Here is a 21,539-nt window from a genome sequence, read left to right on the forward strand (position 1 = left end):
CCTCTGTGTATGAAAAAAAAAAAGGGGGGTAGTACCCCGGCCCCCTCCGGCAGATTGAAAACTCCCCGCCTATGGCATAGCATATCCTATTAGTGGTCCATCACCAGCTAGGAACGAGGGAAGTCCATAGTGGGAATCGTGGACTGCTAAGTTTCGGATTCGTTCGCAAATTATACGAACACTGACTGAAAATCCAAGCAATCTAACGTAACTATGTCAACGCTAATCAAAGGCGCTACATTCTTGGTTGACGTTTATGACCTCCACTATGTCTTTTTTTAATGTGATTCCAAGAAGTCCGTCATAGATCGACTGGTTGCTAACGAAAAAAGGAGAAGGACTCCATTCTACGTCAAAGAGGTACAAACGAACATAGTGACTTCCTCCGACAGGATTTAGTGCAGCTGGCTTTCTTATCTTATCTTATATAATTGATTCTTCCAAAATTCTACGTCGAATGTTGACGAAGTTGACTTCTGCCAACTCAGTGAGATTAACATCCAAAGGCGATGCAGGCCACTTTAAAAGGTCTTTCATGTGTGTTTTTTTTTTTCTCTTCAGCTTCCTTTTTGTGGCGTAGCGCAGCCAGTGGAGGAATTGTTTTACTTGTACATAACTTTAACTTCATTCTCATCTCACATCTCATGTTTCGCGTGTAATGGGGTAGTGCACTGCTCTCCAGTGGTGAATCACTCCAGGTCATAGTCACGATTTATTTGTTGTTGTTGTTGTTCTAAAAGGTCCCTAGTGGTCCTTCATCCACCTCGTTGAGAGTTCAAAGTGTTGTATTGTTCCTATTTCTTCTGTTACTTTTGTCAGACAAGTACGATCCAAAGAATGACAGTTGATGAAAATGATGACATCCGTCTATGTTTCATTGCCTCACTTACTGCAACGTTACTTAAGCACGGTCTACTAGAGTAGTTCGAAACATTGTGTGAGCCATAATGCCCTGAGTGTTTCGAAGGAAACAGTTGGCATCGTGCCTAAGGCAAAGACGGAGAAGATCACATACACTACGAACAAACGACGAACAGGTTGCTTCTCGCCCCAAACCGCAGCGTCTCCACCTCTGAACCGGTAACTGCAGAAAACTCGCCCTAGGGGTTGAACAACTAACACTTATGTTAATGTTCAGGAAACGTCCACGGACTGCAACAGAAACCATGCTATTGGACGACGAGATCATTCGCCCAGTATAGGGGGCGTTGTGAAAACATCGAAGAAGGATTAGGCCCGGTTTCACCAACGCCGATTAACAATTGAACCCAGATCAATGGTCACTTATCTTAAATTTAGGGCTTAACACTGCTTCACTAAACGGAGTTATTGTCACAAAGTTAACCAGCGTTGGTGAAATCGGGCCTTAGTTTCTGTTATTCCGCTGATTTAATGGCTACCTGACGGGATTTCTGTGAAAGGCCCTCGATGAGGCAGTGCAGCGTTATCTTGAACCGGTGTATAAGAGTTATTTACTTCATTGCAACCCATCCTGACATCCATTTTCGACACCGCTCGGTATAGTACACCAAACGGCCTATACATTCTAAGAAAACAGGAGTAATCTTAGACATTTTGGGGATCTCATCTCATCGTCATTCATGTAGTAGTTGTTTTTGGGGGCTAGATGCATTGCTACAAGCATTAGTCTCTTTCTGGACTAACTAAACACGTGCCATCACACAGACACCGGCCTCGGTTGCTCAGTTGGTAGCGTGTTCACCTACTAATCCGAAGGTTACGGGTTCGAACCCGGCCGAGGACGCCAGTAACTTGGTGGCAGGGTACGAGTTGCTTTCACGCGCAGTCTTCCACGAGGGACGTCAAAACGGTGCGTCGTGCGCTGAGCTTTCGGCGCACGTTAGAGAACCCGCAGAAGGGAAAAATTAATCCAGAGACCGACCACTGTGGCGTCGCTAATGATCGCAGTTCTCTCGCGACGTAAAGTCACGATTATTATCGCCCAGGATAGCCGTATAAAGGGACTTGTTTTCTGCATGTGTCTTGCCGAATCCCTACTACGTGCCCATGGAGTCGTACGCACTGTGAGCTGCATACCTCTAACGACGCTGATTGTCGTGAAGCGTGGTTGCCAACATTCACTTTCGTGATGGTAATGTGATAAAGAAAAAAAAAAGGGGGATGTGAGTCGCGATTCACTTTCGTAATTTTATCCTAACGATATCTTAATGTGCTCACCAATTTCAAGTACTATTTCAAGTAAACATCTGGTTCGTTGCTTCAAAATTTGCACTGACAAAGAAAAAAAGGCACCAAGAGATGGAACATTATGTATACGTAAGGCACCCGTATGCAATGTAGATATATTCTCTCTCTGGTTGAGACATATGTGGCCTCCCGACAAAAAAAAAAAAAAAAAAGAACACCTTCAGAGGACACTTAAGATTCGAGATACGATAAACATCCTGTATTACGTCGTTTGTCAGGCCTCTTTTTGTCGGTCATTACGTCTCCGTCGGTGATTAGAAAGGAGAGGGAGAGAGTGTGGCGATCGTTAAGAAACTACTTGGAACGGCGTTGGAACAGCCTTTATTTTACTCCGGCGAAATGTACGTGAAAAAAAGTGCATTTGGGCAACATTTGGGGACGGCGGCATCGGCGTTTGTTTAGGGATTTAATGATGTTTCGAAACCACCACCTTCATTCTTTCCGCCGTCGTCTTGCCCGTTGAAATGACCGGGACCAGACGATGACGACTTCGCGAGAGGGGGCTTCGCAGAACGCCTGCGTGGGATGATTTCTGTGCTGCGTTCAAAAAAAAAAAAAAAAAAAGGAAACGTGATTGTTGTGCGTCAAGACTTGTGCAGATGATTAGAGGGCGAGCTACGTCGTCACCGGTGATGCTTTCTATCGCAACTATTTACGTCCTCCGTTTCACCTTGACCAAAGAACTGACCCTCTTGAGACCGTATTTGCGAACGACTTGCTCTTGAACTTAATTACTGGTAACGGTGAACGCGAGCGTAATTAAGGTGTGAGGCCAGTAGGGTGTTCGGCAATTACGGGGGAAGGCCAACTCTGCAACATGTAAGCTTCTAGTCCTGCCTTTGTGATGTGGTGTGATAGAAAAAGAAAACAATTGGGATTTAAGTCACGACAAAGTCAGACTGGCTACCCCAGACCAGCCTTCGTTTGCTTGCATTTCCACTCTTGTGATAAAGCTTTGACATAAAAGAAGGTTTCCTTCGGTTGAAATCTAACACAGGGCTCTGAAGCATTGTTTTCTGAACGGACGCGAACGTGGCTGGTGCAAAATCTTCAAACTTAAAGTGGCGACAGGACGCGAAAACAAATCTTGACGTCACCGAAGCACTGCACATATCTGAAAGACTGAATGAAACACTTATCACGTTAATAATGTTGATAAATTTTTGACTCGTAAAGCATTGAATGTTGCAGAGTTCACCCCCACTTTTAACGCACATCTTCTGCAATAGAAATGGTGCGGTATAGAGCTAACCACCCTAAGGTCACCCTTTGTCCACAGTCGTGCTTCTTGCGACCTAAAGACTGATGCTGTAGTTTTTAAAGATCATATGCATAACCCTCTTCTAGCCTATTACAACAAAGAAGCCATGTGCACCGCTTCTTATCACGTCGGGTGAAATAGTGTGGCGCAGTCCATCTTTGCAATCCGGAGCGAGTCAATGTATATACTCTTTATTTGAATAACAAAATGCATGGGGGCACCATCTGCGTCCGCCTCATTCCTCCTTAGATTTTGCCTTTAGGGGTTCCCCTTTCCTCTCATTCCACTGTCGATTCGGGGGATTGAGCCAAGTTGCCGGCTGCATTTCACTGCAAATTACGACTGCTTCAAAATGACTTCCGCGCCCATGTGCTCCCTCCTGAGTCCAGGTTGCCGTCAAAGCGATGAGTGATCAAGTTTTCCCACAGTGCAACACTGCGCACAGAATGCTTTGGGATGAGCGTGACATCTGAAACGCAACAAATAACACATATTAGACATATGTATATTTATTTTAGAATACCCTCAGGGCCCTATAAGTCATTAGAGAGGGTGATGGGCATTGACACAATTTTATTTCAGATGACAATGAACAATATTAACACACACTGGAAAATCACATGACGGAATTAACCCTTGTATACAATCACCAGTCATCCCTAGGATACAACCTTTACTGGTGCTATAACAACAACGAAATAAAGCTCCACAGTAAATAGACGACTTCAGAAAATCCCAGAGAGCTGGGCGCCGCTTTGAACTATGGGAACTTGCTGGCAACAAGGGAGGAGAAGGTCTCCAAGCTGTTTCGATTCCCTCTCCCTCGGCCAATTGTCCACGAGGAATCCAGAGTTTGCGAAACGTGAAGGACAGCTAATTCCAGTAATGTCCCAGGATGCAACGGGTGCGCAAGGAGCCTGAGATTTTCTGAAATCGCCTAACCGAAAACACACACACACACACAACAAACTTGTTTTCAAAGGTAGACAGCAATCGTAAATCATTTAATCATCATAAAAATAATTTTGTATGAACCAATACGGCTGTTTATGCGGTCCCAGTTGGAATCCGGTCGACTTCATGTTGGTGATTCCGTTGCCTTCTGTGTGCTGCAGTCGTATCATGCTTATGCCAGACAATCCAGCTTTAGGGTATTATAGGGAAACATCTCCGGTGCAGATGCTTCGATTCTATAGTTCTATGAGAGGATTCATTCCAAGCTTATGACTTCACGGTATTTCAGACACGTCTGCTCTGTGAGTCCGTCAGGCATTCTTTTCTTCTTTTCTCTGCGCGTTTTGTTTCGTAATTTCCGACTACGAAGTCAGAGTTCGTCAAAGATTTAAAGATTACTTCAAGGTATCGCTCGTAATGCTCGGCGGTGTGTCGCACAGTTTGTCTTTCTATGTTTTGTGCGCGCCAACTAGGTTTTTGGTTTTATCGATAGCCGTATAGGAACAGAACGGAGAGCGTAGCCATGATATAGCGCTTTGGTATTGCTAATAACACTGGTGGACGTCAACAGAGAAGGAACCGTGATCGAACCAAGCTTCGAAAATACAGATATGTTAGACTGCCTACATTCGAGACCTAATAAGACGAACGGGAATACTTCTCCAAAATCAGAAAGCTTGAATGATACGTACAGGCCCTGGGAAATAATCCCTAATAAAATGAACTATTCTTAATAGGGTGAAAATAACGAAAGACACGCAATCAGTACCCACTGCCAAAATAGTACTTAATACCTAAAAATATGATAATACAAGTTTGTTCTCAAAGTATTTCGGCGTCATATAATCGGGTCTTTCAGGGTCAGATCTGCAGGTGCAAGTCACAGAGCATTGCTTAGCAACCATCCGTGATTTCCAGAAATGTCGAAAAAACGTGCGTGCGTTCTCAACGGAGTTCTCTAGAAGAAATCTCATCTTTTACGTTCAACTGAGTGTAGCAGCAGAGTTCTTTGTCAAACCTGTGCATGGTGCGTGTTGTTCTGTTGCGCATGGAGGCCGCAGCATTAACATCGTTCAGCAGCGTTCAGGTGGTGGTGGTGCAGGTGGAACTGGTCGTCGAGGCCGGTTCGTTCAGCACGTCACGAGTCAGAAGCGCATGAACCCTGAGAAAGCCAAGTCCGCCAGTCCCAGCGTTTCTTCGTTCTTGCTTAAAGACACCGATGCTAACAACGTGACCGCTGCAGAGGCGTTCTTGGCTTTCCTCACTCTACCAAGCACAGGCTCATATCAGGAAGATTGTATATACTGTGCTCTTGTGTAAAGTAAAAAAAAAAAAAAAAAAATCACTACATCTTTTTACGAATGTACCTCTTTCCAATGTCCCTTTTTAATCCCTAATTTAGCTTTTAATTAGTGTATCTACTTAGCAAAGTCGTATTTATTGGCTAAATTAAAAGCCATCAAAGTAAAATACGCCCAAACATCACCGACCTCTCCAACGGAGAGAGTTCCGCTATTTTTTTTTTTTTTTTTTTTTGCCAAGTGATTTCTGTAGCACGCCCGTCTCTTATGTCCCGCTTTCCAGGAGCAGAAGTAAAGTTGCCCTATCGCTGGGCCTTGGTGGTGGTGGTGGTGACGGAACTGCTCGCCGTAGTAGCCAGTCCATATTATACCAGAGAACTTGCTGTCAGCGAATCTACACTCGCACGCTGCAATGGAGGAAACAGAAATAATAGAACCTTCACAGTCCCCCGAAGCAAATTTCGATGTCCTTATGTCCATCGTTTCGTAGATCGGCTTCGTCTGTTTCTGATGGAAGTCTGTACTGCAGTAATCCCGCAGAAGGGGAGGGTGTCTCCGCTAGGGAAGCGTCTGGTGTTAGATATATTTTCACAATGTGTTGTCTAGTTTCGTTTTCGTGTTCGTCTGACGTATGCTCACGTGTTTGTTCACTTTCATCTTGCGCACACTGCGTGACTCGCGTAACACGTTCTTCTTTTACTTTTTCCCTTTTCTCATCACGAGTAAAGTCGTTCCTTGTTCGACTCTTGCTGTGGCCTTTGTCTACTCATACCTGCGCAGCGCTAACAGGTTATGGGCCCAGGACGCAAATGAAGAGGACAGTCCAGGACGCAAGTGAAGACGACAGTTCAGGACGCAAGAGAAGACGACAGTTCATGACGCAAGTGAAGAGGACAGTCCAGGACGCAAGTGAAGATAGCGACCGAAGCCCGAAGCGACGTTAGCGAAGCGAGACGCCAGGAACACAGAAGTAGTGCCTGGGACAACAAAGCGATTGTGAGCGACGCATACCGAGACGGGGCGACAGTCAAACCAGAGACGATTCAGCAGTCATGCTTTCAGCGACGAATTCAAGATCACGAAACTGAATTCAGAGAACTACCATGCGTGGTCGATTAGGACGAAAGCTGCGCTCGTACAAAAAAGGTTGCTGGGAAGCAGTGGATCCTGGATACTCCGGCTCAGAAATGACAGACGAGGAGAGGAAACACAATAACAAGGCCCTCACTTTCCTGTTCCTTGTGGTAGAGGACAGTTATCTGGACGACATGGGCACTTGCACAACCGCGAAGGAAGCGTGGGAAATCCTTCGGGAAATTCACACGAAATACGGATTGCTGCACGTCCTACAACTCCTGCGAGATTTTGTGAATGTCCAGAAGAAAGACGATGAACCGATGAAGGAGTACCTGAGCCCCTTGATGGACCTACATCGCAAGTAGTAATGGTGGATCCGGATTGACTGATAAAGAGGTTGTGCTTGTCATGATGATGGGACTGTAGGAATCTTACGAAGCCCTCATCCTCAAGTTGGAGCAGGACGAAGCCACACTCACCGCTAAGGAAGTAAAGGCAAGACTCTTAGTCGAGGAAAAACGGAAGAAACGTCGAGATGAAGGGCAGACGACGGAGAGTGATGGTACAGCAAGAGCTTTGTTCACCAAACGGGAAGCTGAGATGATGTCCAACAAGTCAGTAGGCGACAACATGTACAACATGTCTGAAGGGAAACCGTCCTCTCGAGGCCGTGGAATGAAGAGTTTTTAAAAAGTAAGATACGATGTTGGAAGACGACGTGTGAGATGCTTCGCCTGCGGGAAACTGGGACACATCGCCAAACACTGTGAAGAGGTTGATGACGACGCCACACCGCAGAAATCAACAGGACGACGACAAGCGAAAAAGGTGACTCACGCATTGTTATCGGTGTCAGATACAAGATCTGGGAGTCATGCTGTTTGGTACATCGACAGCGGAGCTACAGACCATATGACATCAAACAGGACGAAATTCGTGGAGTTCCAGCCATATGAATCTACTGTACACACAGCGAATCAAAACGTAATGAAAGTCCTCGGACTTCGCGAGGTGAAATTCCAACTCCAAGAAGAGTACGGTGGGAATTTCTTAACTCTCAAGGATGTGCTGTATGTACCCGAGCTAGACATCCTATCTGTAGGGAAAATTGAGGAACTTAATTTCAAAGTAACATTCCACGATGGAAAAGCAGAAGTGCGACGGAGCAACGGTGAGACCATCTTATCGGCAACAAGGTCGAGATGATTATACACGGTAGAAGAGTTGTGCTCGTCATCGAGGCTATCGAAACGTGGTTGTACTGCAGATGCATCGTTGTGGCACCGTCGACTCGGCCATCTCCACCTGGATGCCGTATACCAGCTCTGTCCAGAAAGCTTCAGGAGCGATGAAGGAAGATGCTCGACGTGTGTGGAAGGCAAGCTCAGGAGAAGCAGTTTTCCGAGCAGTGACGTCACAGTGACAGCTACAGCGCCGTTAGAACTGATCCACTCAGACGTGGGGAGTGTGACACCAACTTCGAAAGGAGGTTCGAAGTATTTCGTAACTTTTATTGATGATTACTCCAGATACGCAGTCGTGTACCCCATGAAAAGGAAGAACGAAGCCCTTGAAACGTTTGATGAGTATAGACGGATGGTGGAAAATCTTCACAGCACTACCATCACGACCATTCGAAGCGACAGCGGTGGTGAATATGTTGGAGAAGACTTCAAACAATACCTGACGAAATACGGGATAACACGAGAGTTGACAGTGCCTGGGACACCGCAACAGAAAGGTATAGCTGAGAGATACAACCAAACGCTGATGGACATGACGAGATGTCTGTTGATTGAGTCCGGCGTGACTAAAACACTTTGGGCAGATGCGCTCGATACAGCAGCGCACATACGTAACAAGTGTCCGTCAAAAGCCGTCAACCATCAAGTGCCGGAAACACTATGGCTCAACCGAGAGGCCAAAATAGACTACCTCAGAGTCTATGGATGTCGAGCTTGGGCAGTACAGCGGAGACAACGTAGAAAGACGAAGTTGGATCCCAAAGCGGTCGAATGCGTCCTTGTAGGTTATCCTGAAGGTGTCAAAAGATACAAACTGTGAGACATGAAGAATGATGAATTCTTCTTGGGTCGTGATGTTGTTTTCGACGAAGGCGTATTTCCCTGCAAACCCAAGACTGTCTAAACAGTCATGGAGCCAGTGACTGCGGAGTCATGTAACGACGACGGAATCGTAGTCGTAAATCTTGAAGTCAACGACGAAGACGAGGCCCCAAAGGAGACTCCTATACGAGAACCCGAGGAACAAGAAGTGACATGCCAATGTGCAAACAGAGACGAAGAGCACTTGGATGAAGCAGGTCAAGTGGAGGACGAAGTAGAACCGCTACCAAGACGATCTCAACGACTAGCGAACAAACCACAGCCAAACTACTGTTACACGCTCAAACAAGCCGACGCTATCCCCGATCCTATCACTCTGTAAGAAGCACTGTCGATGCCTGATGGCAATTATTGGCAGGAGGCCATAGATGAAGAACTGGGAAATCTAGAGAGGAACGGTACGTGGGAAATTGTCCCAAGACCGCGCGATCAAGGAGTTGTCAAATGCAAGTGGATATTTCCAAAGAAATATGACGAGAACGGGAATCTACAACGGTACAAAGCACGACTTGTCGCTTGTGGCTATTCTCAAGTTCAAGGAATTGATTTCAACGGAACTTATCCACCCGTTATAAAGATGAAGTCAATACGGATACCCCTTGCGGTTGCAATTGAGAGAGATTGGAAAATACATCAGGTTGACGTTACAGCAGCATACCTGAACGGAATTCTAAAGGAAACCATATATATGGAGCAACCCACTATCTTGTGTAAAGAAGACCAGGACAACGTTTGCCTGTTAAAGAAAAGTCTTTATGGACTCCGTCAATCAGGGAGGGAGTGGAACGTAAGATTGGACGAACTCCTAAAGAACGAAGGCATGACAAGGTCAAAAGCAGATCCCTGCGTTTACTTTTGTGAAGACCTCATTATAGGTGTGTATGTGGACGACATACTCATCCTAGCGAAGACGGAAAGGAAAATTGAGGACTTTAAGCAGAAACTGCGAAGTGCATTCGAAGTAAAGGACATTGGTGAAGCGAGCCACATACTATCTATGAGAACCAGAAGAAATGAAGGCGGAAGCCTGATCCTGGACCAAACAAAGTATGCTGAGGAGCTCGTGGAAACCTTTGGCATGAAAGATGCGAGGGGTAGATCCAGGAATGAAGTACAAGAAAGCGTGTGATGACGACGAGGCAGCGAATGCATTGTCTCATCAGTACCGTCAAGCGATTGGAGGGCTACTTTATTTAGCTGGAGGGACGAGACCAGATTTGGCATTCGCAGCATCATATATGAGTCAGTTTAATGTGAAGCCTACCGAACAGCATTGGAGCGGATTGAAGCACGTGCTACGCTATCTCAAACAAACCAAAGACGTTGCGTTAACGTTTTCAAAGACTGGGAAGCAAATTCAAGCCTTCTGCGACGCAGACTGGGCGACTGATTGTGTTCACAGACGTTCTTTCAGTGGCTACGTTTTTACGCTAGCAGGTGCAGCGGTATCCTGGAGTAGCAAAAAGCAGACGTCAACCGCACTGTCAACAGTCGAAGCGGAGTATATCGCAATGTGCCACGCAACTAAAGAGGTCTTGTGGTTGCAACATTTTACGAAGGAAGTGGGAGCGAGTGAATTCATCGGTGAGCCACATACCCTCTTCGTTGACAATCAGGATGGTATCCGAACGCAACAAGCATATAGAGTTGCCACACTTCTTTCTCCGTGAGAAGATCGAGACCGGACAATTGAAACTCCAGTACATCAGAACATCGGAAAATTACGCGGACATCATGACCAAGGCTCTGAATGGGAAAAGGACACGCCGGCATTGTGAGAGTCTGGGTCTTCATGAACGTCAGACTCCGATACCATCGACAAGGATTTTTGCGACGACACATTGAGGGAGGGTGTTAGATATATTTTCACAATGTGTTGTCTAGTTTCGTTTTCGTGTTCGTCTGACGTATGCTCACGTGTTTGTTCACTTTCATCTTGCGCATACTGCGTGACTCGCGTAACACGTTCTTCTTTTACTTTTTCCCTTTTCTCTTCGCGAGTAAAGTCGTTCCTTGTCGACTCTTGCTGTGGCCTTTGTCTACTCATACCTGCGCAGCGCTAACATCTGGTCCATACCGTGCTATTACATCCAACGAGCTGTTACATCCATCGTGCCAGTACGTCCATCAATTGATGTAACGACACGATGGATGTAACAGCTCGTTGGATGAAATGGCCCCGTACCGATCAGATTGCTGGACTGCGGCTATTGTTTCATGCTACCACGGGGGTTTGTCCTTGGATACTGCGGTTCTTTAAATGATAAATCTCACCAAACCCAGCCCGGTTTTAACGTCCCTCGAGGAAGACTATGCACTTGAGACATTCGTAGCACAGAACTCTGTAATCTGCGATCAGGAGTGAAATCCGCAACCCTGAACAGTATGCTAATCTGCTAACTGCAGACCTGCCAAAGATGCATCCCTAGAGAGGGAGAGGAACAGAAGAAAAGAAAAAATGGAGTCGTTGGTCGCAGTGCAGCTATAGCCGCTCCAAAAACACTTGGTGGATGTTAAACCAGGATGCCAGGCCGCAGCAACCATGACTTTTAGAGAGCGCACTAGGGCGTGAAGTGCGGGTTGTCTTTACTGATCAGACCAGTCCCGGTACCTTCTCCACGTTCAGTAGTTGATGGTCATGGCACTCGTCAGAGACGGTTAGACGTGCTAGACGACGCAGTCGGCTAGACGTGCAGCATTTACAGTGCAGCATTTTGTGCTTCGAGTCCTCTGGTGTTCCACAAACTGGACAATTCAGCGTTCCACAAACTCCTGTCTTGTACAGGAATGCTGCTGCCAGCGGAACACTGGGCGATTCACTAAGCATGGTCCATTAAGGCACGTTTCGTAAAATTAAGAATACACTAGTTGTCACTCGTTAAAATCTTAAATTGATGATTATGAAGCTTGTTGTATCCTACATCTCAGAAAGGCATAAAAGCAAAAGAGAAAAAGAAAAAGTGAATATATAATCCACGTGACTCTCAAGCACTTATCAAGCACATGGGGGGATAAGCCTCAAATTGCGATCCGTAGATATTTCAGCTGCTTTCGGCGGATATCGGCTGGCTACCAAATTCACAATCCCCCCCCCCTTTTTTTTTTGCCTGATCCGGATCTCTTGGTTCATCTATCGTGGTTCGGCTTTTCGACTATCAGGCACGTACTTGTGAACTTATAAAAAAAAAAAAAACTCTTTTTTTCACCAGTTATGTAGTCTCTTGCTGCAGTATCATTATAAACATGTGATCTAAAACCTTGAACATTCCATGTACTATTTCTTTACTTTATCTTCCATATTGCTTCTTGTCGTAGAGTTCTTTTGTTGCTTTCTATCCCCTGGGCATCCTGTAAATGCATCATTTCGAAATACTCATGGGAAATGATTGACCAGCCGACCCCGTATTTGTGTTCATGTTAGTCGTGGACACTTTGCTACCGCGCTGTTCTACAATTGGAGTCACTCCACATTTGCAACTTGTTGAGGATATCACTTTTCCAAGGTTCCAAGGTTGACTGGCTTCACCAGGCAGCGCCACCGTTTCGGTCTACATGTAATCGATGCACGAGGCATCTGCGCGACAGCAGTGACGTTTCCTCTTAATCATACCCAAAGTGGCATACAAAGGACAAAAGTAGATCACGTATCTATGTAAACCATCGGGATAGTCGTGTTCCAACCACGCGCCTTCCCTCCCCAGATAGGAACAGTAGGGGTTTCGGCCCTGTTTTTTTTTTTTTTTTCTTTTTTTTCGTTCATGCTAGGGTTTGTGGGAGGGAGATCACCTGGGGTCGGCATTTTTCGCGGACGATTTTCTAGCCTTGACCCGTTCTGCGCCATCTGTGGGAGAACGCATTGTGGCCCACCGCCAGCCACGCTGCCGCCTTTGTAATCCCGATTTCCTCGAATACGCGCGCCTATGTCAAAATAGACTCGCGGAGGAGGTTGAAAAGCGGCGGGGAAACCGGTCGGCCGTCAAATAGGACGATCGCTTCCCTATGCTGCGAGATGGTGGCGAATATATGTCGAGAGCGCCCGGTGCCGTTGTTTGGAACGCGTTTACACTGGCGTCGGGATTGGTTGCACGACAATGTTCCATTTATTCTTTCACAACTTTTTCCCTTCTTTAGCCCAAATTCAATGGACGGCTGAAAGGGCAGTCCTCGTTAAGAGTGCCCCGTGTTTCAGCGGAACGGTTGTGCAGGAAAGAAGGGTGGTAGCCGTGGTGGAGAGGGCCTGCATCTACAGTTTATGGATTTTACGTTCACGGCATAAAAATACGTTTCTATTTTTGTTTGCTTCCTGTCGGTTGTAAGCAATGGGCTGAGCTATTGCGCGTGCCGAGAGAAACCGTAGTGATGGCAGAGGTGCCGGCAGTGGGATGTTGTGCATGCTATACTGCGCGAAAGTAAGTATGTACTGCGTGTATTCCTTCTATCTTTGACAGTGCTCTCTTAAAAATTGGTGCGCATTTGTAGCAGGGCGAACCCGCTAAAAAGTTTATTAGGAGGTGTCCCGGGAATCTCGATGATAAAAAATAGCCTGAGCGCGGGCGACAAGTAAATTAGACGACGCGGAGACAGCTGTCTTCGCGCACTCTGATTTACTTGTGGCATTTTCTTCATTACGAAGTTTCTCTGCAAGATCGGCTGCGTGGACGCTATTTTACGTGTCGTAAATAGGAGCCTGAAATTTTGAGCATGCTTACCTATCTTCTGCTTTAAATTCAGGTCATACGTTCGAGAAGTTCCTGCCTTTCGTTTCTAATATGCGTTTTGGCGAAAGTACCAATGATGTCGATCGGGGAGTAGAGGCTAGCTGGTGAACGAACTCCATAATGAAGGTGTCTGGGCAATGGGGAGAAGACAAAGAAAACACAACACGAAGCGATTTTGACCTCTTCGTGTTGTGTTTTCTCTGTCGTCTGCCCATTGCTCAGGCACCTTCATTACGGGAGAGTAGACGGTTTTACCCATACTTTCGCATACCCCATGGTTGATATTTTGTGTAAAACGAACTTGACAAATTGCCAAACAACGTGGATTGGTGACTATAGACGATGTGTGCGAATTTGTGATGATTCATAATTAAAATTAAAAGTGGTAAGAACGTTCGGTGCAATATTTAAAACCAGAAGTAGACGCAGGAATAAGTGTGTGCTCGCGCGTGCCTCTTTCTGCGTCTAATGTGCCACCATACCAGGCATGCAAACAGCTCGGAAGTAACACCACCACCACCGCCTGTGAGCAGAGCTTGAGAGAGGGTGAGAGAGAGTGAGAGAGGACTAACGTGAAGCAGTGGATCATGATGGCGATAAGGGTCCATGGAGGAGGAAGGTTCAAGGACTATTCATCAGACCTATTTGTCCCGCTTTTAAGGACGTTGAGGAAATTTCTCAGTGGTGTCCTCAGTAGCTTCGATAGTGCTTCGGGCACACACTACTATTTTCTACAGTCTACACTGTTCGTTCGCAGAGCACAGTCAACGCTACATAGGAGGGCACTGAAGAATTTCCTCAACGTTCGTGCAATCGGGCCCTTGACTACATAAGACTGGAGCCCAGGTAGAGCTGCTGGATTCCTTGCATAATTCTTCTTCGATGCGTCACGTCGTAAGCATGCATAAGAGTTGTTATGTCTGGTATGGCAGCCGACTGGGCTTTTAATTGTCGTTGTTCTTTCCTTTAACGGGGTTGTCTGTTCCCCTGCTTGTGAAAATAGGGGAACTTTAATATCAGTTTAACTATATAACCGTTACGGCATTGGTACGTTCGGTACCGAATCTTGATCTGTCCAAATGTTTACTCCCCAGTTAGGACTGCACGTCATCTGAGTGTCCTCCGTGCTTTCCGTTAAGAAATAACTGGCTCGCCCCATGTACACATGTTACATCTACAGTCAGGATGACGATGATATGACTATCCCAGTTGTGTGCGCACTCTACGACAAGTCACGTTGGAAACTTAACAAGTGTAAATTTTCCATTCTTTTCTTTTTTAACACCGACGGTTCTGAACACAAGTGTCTTGAGCATTCTTATCATTTTACCACGTGTAACGAATTTATAAGCGTCTTGACTCGTGAGGGTTTTCTGAAAAAAAAAAAATCTCGTTCGATCTTGATACACCGTTTGTCCGTATTTTCTATAATATGTCATAAATGCAGGCAAGCTGACGGAGGAACTCCATACTCAAAAGGCCTAAGTTAGGGCACAGTGAAAAACGACGACAGGACACAAAAGGACTCATGTTCGACTCACTATTTCGTCCAAGACGCGACGCTCATGACACAGTCCACTATATTTTCGCGAGTACAAGAGTTGGCAAAGGGGCGTGAGGCTTAGCAGTACAGGTGAACGATGGGGCAATTTGGCGGGATGCGGCGTAAACACTTTTTGACGTTTCAAAAAGGGGCGCACGGTAGCACGGTGCATATGAAGCACACTGCGACGTGGCAGTGATGGAAAATCCGCAGGTCTTCTCTTTGGAGATGTCGTGATGTATCGCGTTAGCACCGAGCAACCTGCAATCAATCACTATCGATCACACATCCTATTTTAGGTTCCAGTATCGGGCACCTGACCAAACAACCACATCAGCCCCCGAATATCCATATATAAAGGCTTAAACACGTTGCTGCAACGGTGCGCTATGAATTTCGATACCTTTAGGATGAAGAGGTGGTGAAGTGTTGGGGACGACACGGGCTCTATGGATGTTCTGCAATGTTTTGCGGTTATGCGGGGAGGGTGTTTCAATACAGCACCAGACGATCAATTCTCATACATATATTCCTAAAAGTATTAGCACATAATTTTCGCGCAAATTATTTTTTGTTTTACCGGATATACATGATAGATCTGTAAACATTTGTCTTTGTACCACTCTTGCTATGTACAAAGATGTCTTTCTGTGAAGAAAGTGTCGAGTTTCCGTAAAAAGCTTCGAAAGCTTCCGCTGCAAGGTACTGGTGCATCCAGTTCGGTATACAGCCAGTTTAAAGCTGTCTCCCGTAGCAGTATCGTGGAGAAAGTTACCACACTGTGTGCGCGTCTGTGTTTCTGAATGTCTCATTAAAAACACTGTCCCTATACACTGTAAATCGTTTTACACCTTAAAGGGTGTAAATCAAAATGTTCATGACGCACACTTTTTAAGGTGTATTTCAACACCCTCATGGCAATTGGGGTGTAAAGGGTATAACGCTGAATAAAACTGCTGGGTTCGTGGCAATATGCTGGTAACTGTGTGTTCACAATTACCAGCATATTGCATATAATCACATTGAGGTCCATATATGTATGCACATCAAGGTGATTAAATGTGTGTAAATGTAAACACAGCCGACAAACAGACAATCATGTATGGCATGGCAGCTGTTCATGGCAATGAAGCATGACAGCTGTCTATAGCCTTTCGTGAAATTGTAGACCTTCTCATGAGCAGGCACCTCCCCCATGTGCATGTTAATTACTTAGAACGTTGCATTTATTCGTTTCTTCAAGGATTTGCAGTGTGGTACCCACAAATATCTAACCCCTGTAAAATGCATTACATTGTTCATTAACCGCGACTCATCAGGATGTTTGGTCCTCTCCTAGCTCTATGGTGTATACGTTCCGAAGGGAAACACTAGCATTTTAAAAATGTTGCTAGAAAAACTCGAAATTTTAAGAACGTAACCCTTTCATTAGCAAGAAGACATACATTTTATCAAATGTATGTGTAGTCGCAACCCTTCATCAGAAATGCCACATCTACTGATGGTTCCAAGGCGATACTACTTGAACATGCCCCAGAAGCAATTCAGAGTTACATTCATGACCGTGGTATTCACGCAGAATCAATAGTCTATGTGAACGGTGCAGTTGGTAATGATAACGCATTTGCTGTTGGCTGTGTTGTTGCAAAAGAACCTTCCGAGGAGGGCTTACCCGTGTTCGTTGAGATTGCAGGCATATATGTTATTAACTCTCATACAAACATTAACTGCAGTTGAGTATGATGAGCACTCTCATGTATTTGTTCGGTCTTGCAATGAGGAGCAACGTGTTTTAAGAAATTTAAGCACTATATCTGAACAGATCTTCTAAATCTGCATGTATATTATCTGATGGTTGACGTGTTGTAAATCCACGTCATGCACTTTTGTAATGTAATTTCCCGTTCCCTGTTGTTGTATATATTTACTTTTGTTCGTGTGAACGAAAATAAACATACTCCCTTTATACACCCGGGCGACACACTTATGACCATATTTCACCTGAGCGGGTAGTACACCATCGTTACACCCTCAGAAACTTCCAAAACAAAGTTGTAGGGTGTGAAAGGGGTGTGATCTTTGTTAATACACCTATTTTACACCTTTAAAGGTGTGAAACGATTTAGAGTGTACCCTCAACTCGGGAGCAAGGTGATGGAAGCACTTACCATAATTCAGTAATGATGGTAAGTGCATAGTATTATTTTACCATTCAGTGCGCAAAAGAAGTGTTTGTGTAAATAAATATGCTCTTTTATTCCACAGGCTTAACTGAAATGTGTAATGACAGTGTTGAAAAAGGTGCTTACAAAACACTCAGATGAAACAATGTTTTAAATGGAATAGGCCACCTGGAAATGGTGATTTTTGTATAATAGCCCGTTCAGAAGAATGTTTTAACAAAACACCCTGATGAAATGTACTTATACCATCAAAAGGCAAGGCGGTACACTGGCTAATCTGTATTCAATGACGATTGAGACGAATCGATGACAATCCATTTACATGAACTGCTATAGTTAGGGGCTCAGTTCAGAAAATAAAGAGTAAATTTTTGCACCTGAGGTGTAAATGTCTGGTCCATTGGCACACACCTTTGTAGTGCAAATTTTACACCATACAGAAGGGTGTTCTGCAAACACCTTCTTCGACACTGTTATCACACCATTCAGAGGAGCCTGTGGAATTAAAAAGGGTGGCTATTTACAAAAATACCCCTTTTGCACGCTGGAATGTGTGGAAAAAATGTACTATGCATAGTACATTTTTTTTCACATACATGTATGTATGTGACATGTATGTATGCGGATACAGGTATGTGACGCTACATACATGTATGTAGCGTCCGAGATGCCACTGTGGCGTTCCGTCCAAGCTTTAAAGAGATGCGCTATACCAGAGCAATGGGTGGGCTGGTTGCGTTGAGCGGGGACAGTTCTGAAAGTCTAAAGCAGTTGAATGAATGACACTACGCTCTTATCTGTTAACAATGCCTCAAGTTCATCGTTATCCGCAGATCAAAGTCTCAACCTTACGTGCTGATCGGTACCCCACACAAAACCTCACTGCGAGGCCTTGCACTTGCAAGCAACCTCTAATAATGCGTTTCACTGCGTTTCATGCATAATATGGACACAATGCGTACAAATGCAGTCTTAAGTGCAGGTATAGCAACGTACATATTTTTAGGACGGTTGGGGAAACAATAACGTGCGGTGTGTTCGTTATGCAGGAATTATTTCAGTTTCTAACAAGCTACCAGAGACGACACATGTGTCTGCGTGCCTTTCCTCCAACAACAACCACCCTCCATGCTTTCTAAAAGTATATCTTGTATCTTGTATAGGCATTTCCACTGTTTTCCCTTTATACGTCGTAACTCCATATCTTGATTCTCAGAGTCTTGACAGCCAGTACTGGTGGTGAAAGGAATACATATCAAAGTGAGAAACACTCCATCAAAATAATGAAGTAAGCTCTGCAACGTTCTGCGCAGCTACTGCTCAAAAAAGGGGAAAAGAATTAACTGCTTTTGAAGCGCTGCTATCCGTAATATTTTTATTGGTCGGGATCGGAGACATAGGCACTCTGCAAGTGAAGAAGGTGTCGGTGGAGAAACCGCATATGCGCTCCCGTAAACTTGCGTCTCGAATCAATCAGTACTGTGTAAAATTTTAAACGCACCATGGGAGGAGCGAGAAAATTAGAAAGGTGAGACTGAAAGAAGGAGAGCGCCATTTGCAAAAGAGAAGAAGTCGCCGAAATTGCTTTCCATTAAAGCAGGACCAGAAGTAAAAGGATCAAAGAAAGAAAAGGGAGGAAAAAAGGCGTCGCACGTTGCTTGCTCACTGCTCCTGCGTGGATCGATAAATTTCTCGGGCGAAATTTCCCGAAGAAATGGGAAGGTAAAAAATACAAAAAAGGTGAAGTAAGGGAAGAAGCGGCCTCATTAACAGCGGGCTGTTTCGCCCGGCAGCCAATCGGGAGCCACGGCAATTTCTCTCTCGCCTTATCCTTTCCTTCCCATTATTCGATGCAAGATTAGGAATAATTGGCTCCGCCCCTGTGCCCTTTCTCCTCATCGTCTTCCCCTTCCTCAATTACCTTCGCTGGCGGGCACGGGGTGCAGTGTTGTAATTGCAGGGACTCATTACGTGGCGACAAGAAGGGCGCACACGTGGCGACGAAGCGCACCGTTGACAGCCGGAGCATTGTTGGCCACAATGACCGCACAGATGCATTGCATTCGACAAGCGAACTGCTGCATCTTATGTTGAAGGCGAAATTTAAAAAAAAGGTGGATTGAGCTGACCCTTACATTTCTTTCGACGTATCATGGTATACAAGAAAGTACGCTCAATGCTTATACATAATGTGTGTGTTTACCTATTAGCTATGTCGGTATCCCAGGTGCAGACGACAGAGTCGTCTTATTTGGGTTTCTTCAGTACATCGATACGTTTTGTCTGTTCCCCATTCATTAGTGCTGAATATGCTGCGTCCCTCTCCGTGAGCTCCAATCTCTCGGAACCTTCAGCGAGTGCCAGTAGCCGGATTCGAATTCGCACCTCCTCGATTATCAGTCGGATGCGCCGTGTAGCTCATTACCATTCGGGAACGTCGCTCGTGTGGACTTGGATCCTTACCCTCTTTTACCCTTGACACATTTCTCCCTTACATTTTTTTCGGACACTCTCTCACGAACACCAAAGAACAACCAGAGGCAGTAACGCAAATTGCAGAGGCAGATTGATAGATGAAGTTGGGCACTTTTAGGATAGCACAACACTAAGTCTCATCAACTCCCAAACAACGATTAGTTCGGAGAATCCCGTATGACTTCGAGTGCAGCTTGCGAGTATATAGGGCGTGAATTCGAGTACGATTCGGAATATGTCACTGAATGTTTCTTTGACCCCAGATACGTTTGCTTTATCCGCTGTCTCATCTTCAGTGTCGTCATCTCAATATGTCGAGGAATCCGCACAGATTCGGAATCCACACAGATCGCACATGCAGGTACGGAAGCTGTCGTTCACCGACCGGTTAACATTGCCGCCCTGCTGCAGTGGGTTTCCACCATTGACAGGCCATAGTGCTTCAGCACTGAATTTATATACAGATGCATTTTAGTGGCATCCACCAGGCACAGTGGTCTGTATACGAGGGAGCTCAAGGGTGTTGTGAAGTTTGGAACTGGTAGGTAAATTACACCATTGTACCACATGTGCTGTATGTACTGCACAACATGTACTGTGGGCTTTGTACTAAAACCTAGAACAATAAGTAAAAAGAAGTACTCTTTACATGACGAAGGTAGCCAGATACACGCTCTTGATCACACGTCACGAGAGACATCATCAAGCGAGCGCGAGCCTCACTCATCCTATTGATTCACAGGAGCATGTGAATTTTCCCAAGGTCGCAGCCCGCGGGAGATTCACCTGCGAAGCGGGCTGCTGTGATGTCACAAGAGCATGAATTTAGGTAATTTTCCAGTTTAACTTGGTGCGGCCGTCACAACATGTTTAAGTGTCCATGCAGGGTCGGTGTGAAGAGATAGGACGATAGGGTGTTTATGTGTGTGTTCTCGGTACATTAAAAAAAAAGTTCATTGGACTCTGTTGCACACTTTGGAAATGACTCCCATGTCCTACGGGCAAGCAATACACGACCATGTACCGAATCACTCATCTATTCAGGTCCAAAAGGACATATTTGATGTTCCTGAACCCCCAGTGATATGCCGTAGACTGTTTACTCTTGCATCGGATCCTCACCTGAGATATTTTACGTGGACATTGAATAGCTGCAAACTGATGTTTCCTCCCAAGAACTGATGAGAAGACACCCTTGTCGTGCTATGGCCTCAAAGTTCCTGCTGCCAAAGTTTTGATTTTGTTTTTCGACTGGGTAGGGGCAGAGACGACTTTTTGCGGCGGCCGATATGCCGATGCCCTGCCTCATTAACCAAGGGAGCGCCACGTCCAATGCATTTTCAAGACATCTGCCTTCCAAGAGTCTACGTTCACATGTCTGTCGTCAGCGTACGTACGAATGCGCATCTTGTTGGGCAACAGCTGTGCATGGTACACTCAAAACCACACACAAAAGGGATCCTTCACCTGTGACACTGTGTTTGATAGACAATAATGGTCTCAACAACAATAGCAACAAATAAATCGTGACTATGACCTGGCGTGATTCACCATTGGAGAGCAGTACACTACTCCATTACACGCGAAACATTAGATATGAGACATGAGAATGAAGTTAAAGTTACATGCAAGTACAACAATGAGCTCTCCTCCACTGGCTGCGCTACGCCAC

The 21,539-nt window shown here is 45.4% G+C and overlaps 1 protein-coding gene across 1 annotated transcript in view; it reads right to left on the reverse strand.

The window, feature by feature from the left end:
* Nucleotides 1-3,665: 3,665 nt before the first annotated feature.
* The window catches only part of LOC135386057 (uncharacterized), a 226,906-nt gene continuing 209,032 nt past the window's right edge, over nucleotides 3,666-21,539 (reverse strand). The window contains exon 5 of the mRNA XM_064615809.1: nucleotides 3,666-3,959. Within this exon, the coding sequence (XP_064471879.1) occupies nucleotides 3,887-3,959 (73 nt within the window). The 3' untranslated portion in view covers nucleotides 3,666-3,886. The remainder of the gene's footprint in view (nucleotides 3,960-21,539) is intronic.

This window comes from Ornithodoros turicata, chromosome 1, assembly GCF_037126465.1.
Source record: "Ornithodoros turicata isolate Travis chromosome 1, ASM3712646v1, whole genome shotgun sequence".
NCBI classification, from domain to species: Eukaryota; Metazoa; Arthropoda; class Arachnida; order Ixodida; family Argasidae; genus Ornithodoros; species Ornithodoros turicata.